Source organism: Tiliqua scincoides, chromosome 2 (genome assembly GCF_035046505.1).
Source record: "Tiliqua scincoides isolate rTilSci1 chromosome 2, rTilSci1.hap2, whole genome shotgun sequence".
In the NCBI taxonomy this organism is placed as follows: Eukaryota; Metazoa; Chordata; class Lepidosauria; order Squamata; family Scincidae; genus Tiliqua; species Tiliqua scincoides.
Window position 1 is genome coordinate 2,920,852 of NC_089822.1, and position 13,433 is coordinate 2,934,284.

At 47.7% G+C, this 13,433-nt stretch overlaps 1 protein-coding gene across 1 annotated transcript; it reads left to right on the forward strand.

Annotated features, from left to right (window-relative positions):
- Positions 1 to 794: 794 nt before the first annotated feature.
- LOC136641761 (aquaporin-7-like) lies at positions 795 to 10,732 on the forward strand. The gene is made up of 6 exons (XM_066617782.1): positions 795 to 884; positions 4,565 to 4,691; positions 5,798 to 5,935; positions 7,062 to 7,180; positions 8,660 to 8,877; positions 10,576 to 10,732. The coding sequence occupies exons 1-6, from the start codon at positions 795 to 797 to the stop codon at positions 10,730 to 10,732; spliced, it is 849 nt and encodes a 282-aa protein (XP_066473879.1).
- Positions 10,733 to 13,433: the final 2,701 nt, after the last annotated feature.

Here is a 13,433-nt window from a genome sequence, read left to right on the forward strand (position 1 = left end):
CTCAGTAAAGCTCAGGGGCCAACTGTCAGGGTGCCAACAGTAAAGGTTTCCAGAGATAAATACCTCCGTTTTGCTCCCCCCACCTGGAATGGCTCCAATGCTTACACACTGCGGTGAAGTTCCCTGCAAAACTTAGTGCTTTGCACCCCCTCTAGCTATGTCACTGCTTTCATTACTTGTATATAATTTGGATAATTTGGACATTTCTGCATGATTATATGATTGATTTTTCCCCTTCAGAAATGGTAGGGATCAACAAAATTTTTCAGTGCTGTGCATAATATATTCTCATGGCTGCAATCCCATATGATAGAAGATCAGCTTCACTGTTACTTTCTGAGTGCATTCCAGTCTGATTTGGGGGCTCATGTTTTGCCTTGAAACAAGAAACTGTATCACACTTACTGAATGTGGTGCTTTTTCTCCTTCCCTCCCTTTCCCATCTCCAAGTGCCATGTTTCATTCTGGACTCTTCAAGGCTTTCCTTAGGGCGGGTCTGTTGAGAAGCTGATGTCATTAAACTTGGGCAACAAATTACTGCTGTAGTTCACAGAGCAACAAGGATCTGCAGAAAGGAAGAAGGGAAAATAAAAAACACCCGCATGAAAAGGCTGCAGGGCTGTCTGTAGCTGAATTGATTCGCTAGTCTTTGACCAGGCAATCAGAACCATCTTGGGTAGAGCGGGCGGGGATGGAGGGAGGGTGGCAGGATTCAAAGAGCACAGTAAGAATGAACTCTGGAGTGACTGCTGCTTTTCTGACAGAGGACAAATCTTCTGGACACGCAGACCGAGATGTTGGAAAAAGTCATTCGCTGGGTGAGGATCCGGAATGAAATGGTCCGCGAGGCCCTGGCAGAGGCCCTGGCAACATTCCTCTTGATGGTGAGAAGGACGTCCAACAGGGAGGGGTGCAGAGATTTGGCCTGGTGAATTGCTAGCTGGGGTGTTTGGTTTGGAGTGTTATATAAGCCAAACTTGCCTGCACTAAGGGGGACAAACTATTTTTCAAAATATCATCTAGATGGGAGACCTGAATTGATAGCAACAGGCAACAGGCCATGGTGATGATCAAACTGTGTGTGGGTGTGTGTGGGAGGAAAGACTTTATGAAATACACAGGCTTCATGCCCCAACTGCCCCTAGAGCTAAGAGGGGTAGCTCCTCCTTTGAGGCCCTGTAATTCAAGCCCTACCTACAACCCTTCCCACCCTGGTGTTTCTAATCAATTGGACCCAGAGTCAAAATTTGACCTGGGCCTATTAGACATGGATTGTCCAAAGGGCCAACCCTCTGAGTCCTCCCAAACATTTTTTTATTATTTTATTTAATATTTTACTACACCTTCTCCTTGTTGAAAACAGGGGCTGGCTATAGCAAGTACAGCAATCAGCAGAAGCTCCTTTCCTATGGATTAATTCCACCATCCAGCTAGTTTGGATTCTGAGCTGTCTGTGACAGATCAGGAGAGAGATCTTGGGGTGGTGGTGGAAAAGTCACTGAAAGGGTCGACCCAATGTGCGGCGGCAGTGAAGAAGGCCAGTTCTATGCTTGGGATCATTAGGAAGGGTATTGAGAACAAAACAGCTAATATTATAATGCTGTTGTACAAATCGATGGTAAGGCCACACCTGGAGTATTGTGTCCAGTTCTGGTTGTCGCATCTCAAAAAAGACATAGTGGAAATGGAAAAGGTGCAGAAGAGAGCAACCAAAATGATTACTGGGCTGGGGCACCTTCCTTATGAGGAAAGGCTACGGCGTTTGGGCCTCTTCAGCCTAGAAAAGAGGCGCCTGAGGGGGGCATGATTGAGACATACAAAATTATGCACGGGAAGGATAAAGTGAACATAAGAACATAAGAACAGCCCCACTGGATCAGGCCATAGGCCCATCTAGTCCAGCTTCCTGTATCTCACAGCGGCCCACCAAATGCCCCAAGGAGCACACCAGATAACAAGAGACCTGCATCCTGGTGCCCTCCCTTGCATCTGGCATTCTGACATAACCCATTTCTAAAATCAGGAGGTTGCGCATACACATCATGGCTTGTACCCCGTAATGGATTTTTCCTCCAGAAACTTGTCCAATCCTCTTTTAAAGGCGTCCAGGCCAGTCGCCATCACCACATCCTGTGGCAAAGAGTGGATAGAGAGAGGCTCTTTATACTCTCACATAACACCAGAACCAGGGGACATCCACTAAAATTGAGTGTTGGGAGAGTTAGGACAGACAAAAGAAAATATTTATTTACTCAGCATGTGGTTGGTCTGTGGAACTCCTTGCCACAGGATGTAGTGATGGCATCTGGCCTGGATGCCTTTAAAAGAGGATTGGATAAGTTTCTGGAGGAAAAAATCCATTATGGGTTACAAGCTATGATGTGTATGTGCAACCTCCTGATTTTAGACATGGGCTATGTTAGATGCAAGGGAGGGCACCAGGATGCAGGTCTTTTGTTATCTGGTGTGCTCCCTGGGGCATTTGGTGGGCCGCTGTGAGATACAGGAAACTGGACTAGATGGGCCTATGGCCTGATCCAGTGGGGCTGTTCTTATGTTCTTAGTTTGCTCCTATCAATAAACACACAGGAGCACATGCAGTTTTTTTAAAAAGGCAACAAACTTCAATTTCATAAAACATACACAGCTTCTGAAATAGCAGAGGCTTCTATAAGTTAAGGAATGGATAACTCTACAGTTGTTCTCCTTGTGGGGAAGTGATGGTGGCTTGCCATTGGAGACAGAGCTCAGCAGCACAGAAGCTTCTCCTTCAGTAGTCAGAGAAAGAGAATGAAAAGGAGCCTGAGAATTGGAAGGAGGTGATTCAGCGGACACACCTGCAGGCACAGAGCAGAAAAAGGGGTCTCAGGCAGCTGGAAGCGCACTGAAACCTACATTCCAACAATCCTAAGTCCACTGGTCCATCTTGGCCAGTACTGCCCATTTTGACTGGTAATGGCACCCCAAGCTGCCAGAGTTATTTTCCTGCCCTGTTTGCTATGATCCCTTAATAAGAGATGCCTAGGACTGGAACTTTCTGAATGCAACAGACACCCCCTCACCCACAGCCATGCATCATTAAGACTGTAACAAATAAGAACTGGCATCACATCTCTTCATTAGTGTGGTTTCTTCTGCTGCTACTTCTTCCTGCTTTGAAACTTGGTATACTTCATAGATCATAGACTCATAAAGTTAGAAAAGACCCGCAAGATAATTCAGTCCCACCCCTGCCAATGCAAGCTGTCCACTGCTACAGCAACCCAGCTCATCTCATCTCATCCCAACGCTTGGAGCGGATTAAGAGGATTAATGAAACTCTTGGAGCAGATTGCAACAGTTTTAAAACAAATGTATAAAAACTGAAAGATGGGATTCAAAAATATCCCCAACAACATAAGAGGTATATTATAGTGTTGTGTCTGCTTACTCAGAAGTAAGTCCCACTGTGTTAAATAGGATGTACTTCCAAGTACAATTACATAAGATTGTTGCTTGACTGTAACAATGGGCACAATCCTAACCAACTTTCCAGTACTGACATAGCTAGGCCAATGTGGTATGCACTACATCCTACAGTGGGAAGGCAGTCAAGGGGGCCTCTTCAAGGTAAGGGCATGTTTGTTACCTTACCTTGGGGCTGCATTGCGGCTAGGTCAGTGCTGGAAAGTTGGTTAGGATTGCGCCCAATGTCTCCCACACAGTTTTTGGGAAAGACAATGGCCTCAAACCCCCCCCCCCAACAAGATTTTCAGTTTTCCCACTACCAAGCTTAATGCTTCTACTCAGCTCATATCTTTTGAATAGCTAGAGCAGTGGTTCCTAAACCTACCTAGGTCATGATGCCCCCCGCAGCCTCTTCTTACTGGCTCAGCTGGGCGCCACCATATGGCATCTTGAGATCCAAGATGATGCCATCTGAACTCATGAGATTTTGTGAGATCCAAGATTACAGCACCCAAATCTTGTGCGATTTGGGTGCTGCCATCTTGGATCTCGTGGAATCTCACAAGATTCAAGATGGCAGCATCTGGGGGAAGCCCAACCCTCTGAGAACTCCCTAATGTGTTGCAATGCACTCTTTGGGAACCCTGGGCCTAGAGTCTAGACATATACCTAGTCTATGCCCCTAGGCAAATGTCTTAGTTTTCCTCCCGCTGACCCTGCTGCTGCTTCTTGGCTAAAGCCCTTTGAGAACCGTTTAAAAGGCAGCACTCAAACACCACTGCTGATGTTCTTGAGCACTGCTTCTTCCTACTGCCCCTCAACTACTCCCCCACATGGCCATGGAAACACCTCCATTTATATCCATCAGCTCCAAATTCCAGTGAGGAAAAGGAACTAGCTTCGGTCACTCAGTGAAGATACTGGAAAGTCCAGTCTATCCTGGACCATCCGCTCCGAGGAAGCAAGTGTGATGGTCCATGCTTGCATTTCTATATGGCCCTTCCATCTGTCATCTTTTTCCAGCTCATAGTTGCTGCCCTCCTGGTTTTCAGGAGGTCACAGGGGAAGGGGTTGTACAGGTATGTCGATAGACACTGCCCTCTTTTCTCTCGCACAGCTTTTCGGCCAGGGCTCCGTTGCCCAGGTGGTGTTGGGGCGGGGAGAGTTTGGGCAGTATTTGAGCATCAACCTGGGATTTGGATTCGGTGTCATGCTGGGTGTCCATGCGGCCGGTGGAATCTCAGGTGAGTGAGTCAGGCGGTGGTGTATGATTTTAAACCTGGGAAGCCCAGTTCTCTGGGAAAAGGGAGCAGACTCTTCCCCCAGAGAACAGCAGTCCTGCAAGGAGGGTTGTGTGTGTGTTCAGAATCTTTAACAGAGAAGGCATAGTAAGCTAACTGAACTACAATGCCCAGCAGTGATTTTCAGCTGGTGTGCCATAGCACATTGGTGTGTTGTGAAAGGTCCGCAGGTGAGCTGCAGGAGTTTGGAGCAGAGTGGTTGAAAATCACTGAAAAACTCTTCTGGGTTCTTCAGCTCTGTTTCTGGGGCGACTATCTGTAGTAACAAATTGTTCCTCTACCTCTGCTGGAAGAGTCTCCTGGAAGCCGGAAATGACATCAAAAGAGGCAAAGACCATAGAGGTCAGCGTGCCATGGGAATAAAATGTTGACAGTTACTGATGCCCAGGACTTCTTGGGCATTGGTAAAAATTGGTAGCCCAATCCTATCCTGTGCTGGAATAGGCAGGCCAGGTGGCCTGCACTGTATCAGTGCAGGGTTGGAGGTGACTGCCACACCACTTCGAGTAAGGGGACATTTCTCTCCTTACCTGAGCAATGCCCCAGCTGTCTCAATGGGGCTACTAGGATCTGCACCAGCTAAATCACTGGTGCAGATCTCAACAGCCTGGTGTAATGGTGGGAGGGGGATTAGGATCAGACCTAAGAGTCAGAGGCTGGTCCCACCCCCCTCCCAGTCCCGGTCTGTTCTTGAGTCAGCCCTTTCCCCTGCCCTCCCCTGCCCCAAAATTTCCCTGTTCCACTCTCCGCAACCCCTCAGCACAACTTTACCTTCCTCCAGCAGCACGTAGGTTGGACGCTGGCTCTGCCGACTCCTGAGTCAGCACAGACATGCCTTATGACACATTTGTGATACTCCCAGGCTGCCACAAGCGACTTGCACCGGCCCATCATCAAGTGTGGATTGCGCTCTAAGACGTTACAGTCTATTGTATTTTTTAAAAAATTGTTTTTTTTTAAATATATGAAGTTGTGCTATAGAAATATTATTATTCTAACAACAAGCATCATTATTATTCTTTTGTCATCCTTGTTTTTGCTGCCTAAAGGTGCTCACATGAATGCCTCAGTCACTTTTGCAAACTGTGTAACGGGACATCTGCCGTGGCGCAAGCTTCCTGCATATGTCATGGGGCAATTCCTGGGATCCTTCGCGGCATCGGCAGCTGTTTTCGCAATGTATTACGGTAGGTTTCTTTGCCACCCCACCCCCTGCCCCTAGAAAAACAGCTGCTAAAAAAAGGAAAAGCTGCCCAGTTACAGAAACCCATCCTTCCAGCCGAGAGGCTGGCCTGTGGATGGCAGCTTCTTAGGCCCAGGAATGGCAGACTCATTCAGGAGGCCAACTGAGATGGCACATCCCCAGGTAAGGCGGGAAGCGATTGGCACACTGCCTCAGACACCTGGGATTTGGGGTCAGAAAGCAGGACCAGAGATAAGCCTGTAGTGCAGGTGAGGCTGAAGTCCAGGTCCAGAGCACTGAACGGAGACCAGAGGGGCTACAGATGGATGCACAGGCAATGTCTGGCAGGTGGTCATTGGCTTCCAAAGCGGGCAAGTCTTGGTCACAGAACGGTGGGTGGCTCCTTTGGCAATGAGTTGCTGAAACTACAGAACCTCACATGAAGCAGTCACTCTGCCGGGCCAGTCCACTCATGCTGGCCTGGTCTGAGAAGTGACGGTGTTCTCTCTGCCATGATCTGAGGGTGGGGCATGCAGCACAGCTAAGGTCAGGGCTCCGCCTGAGCAGCACATGGGGTCAAGCACCTGAGGGCTGCTGCCAGGTTCCCTGCTTCTCTATCCCAATGCCTTGGGACACCTGGCCCCTACCTAGCTGACAGCTGCAGCGCCACCTCCTGGCCACCGGCAGTGGGGATATTGATGCAAGCAGCAAGTCAAGCTGCCTCAATGAGTGGGGACTTAAGACCTTTTGGTTCAGGCTGGCTTTTGGCCGCTCATGTGATTAACTGGCATTTTAACTGAATGTAATTTGAATGGTTTAATTTTATGTGATTGACTGGGTGTTTTTGTACTGCTTTAATTACTCTTAGAGTTTTACTGCTTTACTATTGTTATGTGTTTTTAAATCTTGTAAGCTGCCTTGAGCACCCTTACTGGGAGAAAGGTGGAATAGAAATTCATTAAATGCAGACATACTTAAGTCTGCAAATGCACTATGTTCACTGCATGCCAGTCCGTAGTTCAGCTGAGAAACAGTCCTCACCTTTGGTTACACCAACACTGGCCAAGGCTATCCGCGTGATTCTCTTGGACAGTCACCTGCTGACTTCTTGTTGTTTTTCTTCCTGTTAGAGGCTCTGCAGGATTACACGGGTGGAAACCTAACAGTCACAGGACCTACCGCTACTGCTGGGATCTTTTCCACCTATCCAGCTCCATACATGTCTCTGCTGGGTGGGTTTGTCCAAGAGGTCAGTGCATAAAGACTGACAGGCAGTTTGGTTATAAAGCCACAGAATTATAGCCTGGAAGGGTCTCAGAATGGTCAAGACCAACTTCACTGTCAAAGCAATTTCTCCCTGGTATCCGAGTCTCCCTCTTTCCACACAGCCATGAGAACTAGGAACTTGCTATATTTGCTTCCTTGCTTTCTCAGGAAGCCAGATTCTTTTATGGCAACAGGAAAGACTGGGGTAGCTGTGAACATGATCGGACATGAGGGATAAATGGTGGAAAAGTGAATGTAAGGGGGGTTGCCTGTGGCTGTTTCATTGCAAACCTTGTTGACCTGTGTCCATAGTGTCCCTGCCGTTCAGGCTACATGAATTGCTCTTAAGGGGATTTGGAACCCTATTCCTGTCACTTTCTGCCTCCAGAAAAAGGACCAGGCTTGCTCCCTACAGGTGGCAGCTGGACAGCAGTTCAAGAACAGTGTCGTTCTTCCGGTGTCTTGCCCAGCACTCCTGGTGAGGAGAAAGTCTCCGCTGGCAAGCCAGCCTTGATCACTTCTGTTGTGCAAAGGCTCCAGTTTCCTTCCCGTGTACACAGGTGCCAGCTGCCTTCCCTGACTCAGAAAGTAGGACCTTTGCCCAGCCCTGCTGCCTTCTCATTAGCTGCAGGAAGGGAGAACTGAATCACCAGGGAAAGGGCTGCTGCCATCTTCTGGGGTTAACAGGGAGCTGCAGCAAGGCCTCTGCACGAGGGGCAGTGGGAACCAGAGCTCAGTGGTACAGCATCTCCAGCTAAGCCTCTTCTTTGGTCTGCATCCCGGGAAAACCCTTTCTTTTCCAGTCCAAGGAGTGGAAAGGAGGGGCAGTGCATGGGTGGATGGTTGGAGACGGGTGCCCCGTCAATCTGTTGCCTGAGACAGTTATCTGAGGCAACTTCATGAATGGGCCCGGATCTGATTGTTCTATCTATGTCATAAAGAGGGCAACAGGAGACTCTGGAGTGGTAACTCTTGTAGTCTGTTCGGCCAGCCCACGTCCAGTCTGAGACTAGAGTTTTATGAACAACAACTCTAGCTCACATACTGGACCTTGAAGTTCAGTATATTGGCAACCTTCAGTCTCGAAAGACTATGGTATCGCGCTCTGAAAGGTGGTTCTGGCACAGCATCTAGTGTGGCTGAAAAGGCCAATCCGGGAGTGACAATCCCAAGTTCAGTATAACTACTGGATGATTTAAATTCATCATAAGCCACTTTGGGAACCTGTTGGGGCTGATTTTGGTGCAAACATATTTAATGAATAATATGTAAGTAAAGTAAATTAGTCTGCTAGCTGACCCTGAGAATTCAGGAGCTCTAGAAACAAGCACATGAGGAACCCTTGTTCCATGCTATGGAGAGGGTTCCAGGGGTTGTTTTCCCGCTGGCCCCTCCACACCTTCTCACCTGAAAAGTCTCACACAGGTGCTGATGTTCACATCCTCTCTCCTATCCCACACAGTTCATTGCCACCAGTGTGCTTCTGATCGGCATTCTTGCTATCAATGACAAGAAGAATGCACCCGCCCTCCAGGGCACCCACGCACTGATCACCGGGCTTCTGGTTGTGGTGATTGGCATGTCCATGGGGATGAATACAGGCTACGCCATCAATCCTTCCAGGGATCTGCCACCGAGGATCTTCACAGCCATTGCCGGGTGGGGACTGGAGGTCTTCAGGTGAGTGCACTTCTACACTATGCCAAATCCTTCCTTTCTTGTGTGATGCTTCCTCCACTCCAAGCATGACCTGATTATCCAGAGTCATTTAATGTATTTCTATATTGCAGAGCACTGAGGATGCCAGACTGGTGTGTAACAGGAACAATAATGTTACAAAATAACCATAACACCAAATAAAACAGTCATTAATGGTTGTTAGGGAGCTTCCTGTGACTGCTCCTGGTTTGAACCAGTGACCACCCAAAGTGAAAAAGTGCTACGGGGAGAGCAGCATTTGCAAAGCCCTTTGCTGCGACAAATAGGTATTTGAAGGTCACTGTCAGGAAGGTGGGCCTATCTGCTCAGTGGTAGAGAAAGCCCCCTCCCCGTTCTACCCCAACTGAGCATGACTAGAGCTGCAGCAACCAAAGTCCTATGTCATGGCCTTGGCCACTAATGGAAGTGCTGGTGCAACGTGATGAGGCAGGGGGGCCCACCTGGTTCCTGGGCAGAAGACATGAACTCTGCCCTCCCACCCTCAACAGGCATGTGGGACGATCTCCTTCCTGAACATTTGTGTGGTCCCTGAAGCTGGAACCCGCTTCTTTATGAACCTGCCCCTGCATCCGAGTTTCACCTCCAAAGCCCCAGTGGACCTCTGTGCCCTGCAATGTGACTGGTAGAAGCATGAACAAGGCCTTCTCCACAATGGCCGCTGCCCTGTGATGGAGCGTTGCTTCTAGAAGCATGGCTTTGCATGAAGGCATGGGGGGTTAAGCCATTTCTGCCCAACGTTGCAGATATGCAACAGGGATCAAATGTGTATACCTGTGGGCTGGGCAGAAATGGGTTAATCTCCTGTTTTTATGGATTCAGTTTGTTCTGTGGTTGCTCTGAATTTGCTTCAGTGCTGTGTATTTAATCATGATGTTAAAATGCTTTCTTATGTTTCTTTTTATTATTTCTGTTTGATGTCATCAGCCACTGTGAGGGCCATCCACACAAAGGCAGGATATATGTTCCAATTAATAAACATTTTAAAAGTTCACTTTAAGTAACAACAGAGTGTAGAGTCGACTTAGATAGTTGGACCTTTCTGTCTTATGTACTATTTTATAGCAGCTGATCAATGGCAATGGATGTTAGAGTGGAAAAGATGCCCTCCTTCGAGGTTTTGGATCATCTGGTTTAGTATCTGTTCTGTCAAAGAAAAAGGTTGGATTACGCAGGCCTACAAAATTGAAGGTCAGAAAAGTTTTTCCCAAACTTTATGATGGTTAGATATGAATTTGGGGTGTCGATTCCAAAAATGGCATCCGTTTTGCCCTATCACGTCTAGTTTGGGTGATATAGTATAGCCTCATTAGTGAATGGTTCAAGCAGCTTCCTCATGAGGAAGCCATGGTGTAGGGTTCCTCATGATGAAGCTGCTTGAACCATTCACTAATGAGGCTATACTATATCACCCAAACTAGACGTGATAGGGCAAAACGGATGCCATTTTTGGAATCGACACCCCAAATATACCCAGGAATTGCTGCCTCGTTTAAGGAAGCCAAATGTGTGTTGGCCTGTGTTCTTAGATTAACCTTTAAGGCTGCTTCAGGCCCAGGCACCACTGCGACTGCAAAACAAGCAGTTCCCCCCTCTTCCTTCCTTTCTTCTTTTCTGACTCCTGCTATATTCCATTGACAGCAGATTTGCCTTTTCTTACAGGGCAGGGAATTGCTGGTGGTGGGTCCCAGTTGTTGCCCCAACGCTGGGCAGCCTTGTCGGAATCTTCATCTACAATATCCTTATTGACTTCCACAATCGTCCTTTGGCAGAATGCAGTAAGATCACCCAACAAGACTTAGAGGACAGCAAGACTTAGAGGATGCTCTGAGATCCAGCACAAAATGTGAAAGTATAATTTTTGATCAACTGGCCTCTGGCCCAGCAGCTCAAGTGCTACTTTTCACGGACTGCACTCGTTGAGTAAAAAACAGTAGCCATTTGAGCACTCAGAGAACAGTAGATATATTTGTGCACACAAAATAAACCAAAGCCGTCTTTTTGGCAGAACGATAAAGGGAATGCATTGATAGGGCAGAATGGAGGAAAGCTGATCTGATTGTACCTGCACCTTGCTAAGGAACTGCATGGGTACTTCCTCTACAATTCAGATGCTGCCCAATTACTCAGTTTCGTTGCATGTTGCACATTGAAGAGCCTTGAAGAATTCCCTGTAGGTAAGGATTTCCAAACTATGTGCTGTCAGAAGGGATGAAGTGCACTTTCAAAAAACAAGTCCCCAGTGTGGATGCATTCATTACTCTATGCTGCTCGGAGGTCTGACTCCCATTTTCTCAAAATAAGAGTTAGGTTCCCCAGTACCACTTGTGCTGCAGTGGACAGTAACAGGATAAGCTCAGAAGTATCACGACTGTCTAGGCAAGGGAACATAAGAACCTAAGATTAGCCCCACTGGATCAGGCCATAGGCCCATCTAGTCCAGCTTCCTGTATCTCACAGTGGCCCACCAAATGCCCCAGGGAGCACACCATAAGAACATAAGAACTTAAGAACAGCCCCACTGGATCAGGCCATAGGCCCATCTACTCCAGCTTCCTGTATCTCACAGTGGCCCACCAAATGCCTCAGGGAGCACACCAGATAACAAGAGACCTCATCCTGGTGCCCTCCCTTGCACCTGACAGAGCCCATTTCTAAAATCAGGAGGTGGCACACACACATCATGGCTTGTAACCCGTAATGGATTTTTCCTCCAGAAACTTGTCCAATCCCCTTTTAAAGGCGTCCAGGCCAGATGCCGTCACCACATCCTGTGGCAAGGAGTTCCACAGACCAACCACACGCTGAGTAAAGAAATATTTTCTCTTGTCTGTTCTAACTCTCCCAACACTCAATTTTAGTGGATGTCCCCTGGTACTGGTGTTATGGGCAGGAAGACGAGAAGGGCCACAGCTTCAAAATAAAACAGCTGTTTTAAACACAGTTTCAATTGCTGGCATTCTCAAGAGAGGGCTGAGAAAGACCCCCAAAGAACAGCTGCCAGGTTTTAGCAGACTAGATTGGGCAGGGAGCTCTGATGCAGGAGGAAAACTTCCTATGAGGGGCAACGTTACAACTAGCTGTCCCACCTTTGCAAGGATAATGCCGACTCACCATTGTGCATGGAGTCAATGTCCTCTTGAATGTAAGCGGAAAGGGTGCCTCCGAACCCTGGAAAGACTTGTGGGGCAAGTATTTAGGAAAGCACTACCTTTCTGGCCCCAGTATACCGGGCTTCAACACTGATCCTGCCTGCCTTTTAGGCCTTTGTTTTATACGGGCCTGCACAGATAATGTTGCTTGACAGCCCATTCCTCAGGCCATAGTCTCATCAGCAGCCCAAACCTTTCTCACTCTACTCCCACAGCCGATCCACCCTACAGGTGGCTACCAAGGCTGGAACATACAGCCAAAGAGGTGTCTCAAAAAATGTACATATGTTAATGATTTCTAATTCATAGATACTGTATTAGGATAAAATATTCAAGGCAGGTGGAATTAGCTTGCAAACTGGATATTCTTCAGAGCAAATATAAGATTGCGCATGGGTGAGGCTGCTGTTTCATAGAAGAAAGGAGCAGGACGCTGTCACTGAAGCTCTACTGACATGTGCTAAACAGGCCTTGTTCCACAGTCCTGGAATTTGAGTTGTTAAAGGCCTCTTAAGACAAGTGGTCAGAAAATTAGACAGTTTCAGAGTCCAAAGGTGAAATTATGAAGGTATCATGAAAAATACGAAGTGGATGAAATGGCCATTCCCTGAGAAGTGGAGGGGAGATGTGAGAAGCCATTTGCCTATCTTGCTCAGCACAGACTGATGAGTGGTCCCAAATCACCTCCTTCCACACACACATGGCTGGCAACCTTCAGTCTCGAAAGACTATGGTATAAGCCTACAGCACCCGGTATTCCCAGGCGGTCTCCCTTCCACATACTAACCAGGCCTGACCCTGCTTAGCTTCTAAGATCAGACAAGATTGGGCATGTGCAGGGTAACAGTTGCTGCTCACACACACATGTGCAGAAACAATGTGTGGACTGGACAGCCACTGGAGGATCGGTGGCACAGACAGTGGAACTCCTGGAGAGAAGCAGGACTTGTGGACCTGGTTAGAATGGAGCTTGAGCCATAGTTTACAAGAGCACAGCCTTTGTACACAGAAGGTCCCATGTTCAATCCCCAGCAACTTTAGTTCAGGCTGGGAAAGACCCTTCTATGTGGGAAACTCTGGCCAGCCACTGGCAGTCAGCACAGACAGGCACAGCCTAAGGCAGCATTGTCTGCTCACAGAAAAAGGCAACGTCTCTTGCCTCTAGAGCAGGGGTCTCTAAACTTTTCGGCCAAAAGGCTGCATCAAATATCTGGCATGGTGTCGAGGGCCAGAAAAAAAAATTAAATATAAAATTTAAATAAATACATTAGAGATGGGACTTAGATGAATGACTGAAATGAATGAATGAATGGGTTCCAATGTCCACGATTTCTCCAAGCACACAAACAGCCCAAGAAATGAAAGCAC

Coding starts and splice junctions, on each gene's coding strand:
- LOC136641761 (XM_066617782.1), top strand. CDS start 795: ATGTTGGAAAAAGTCATTCGCTGGGTGAGGATCCGGAATGAAATGGTC. Junction 885..4,564: donor TGGCAACATTCCTCTTGATG/GTGAGAAGGACG, acceptor TCTCTCGCACAG/CTTTTCGGCCAGGGCTCCGT. Junction 5,936..7,061: donor TGTTTTCGCAATGTATTACG/GTAGGTTTCTTT, acceptor TCTTCCTGTTAG/AGGCTCTGCAGGATTACACG.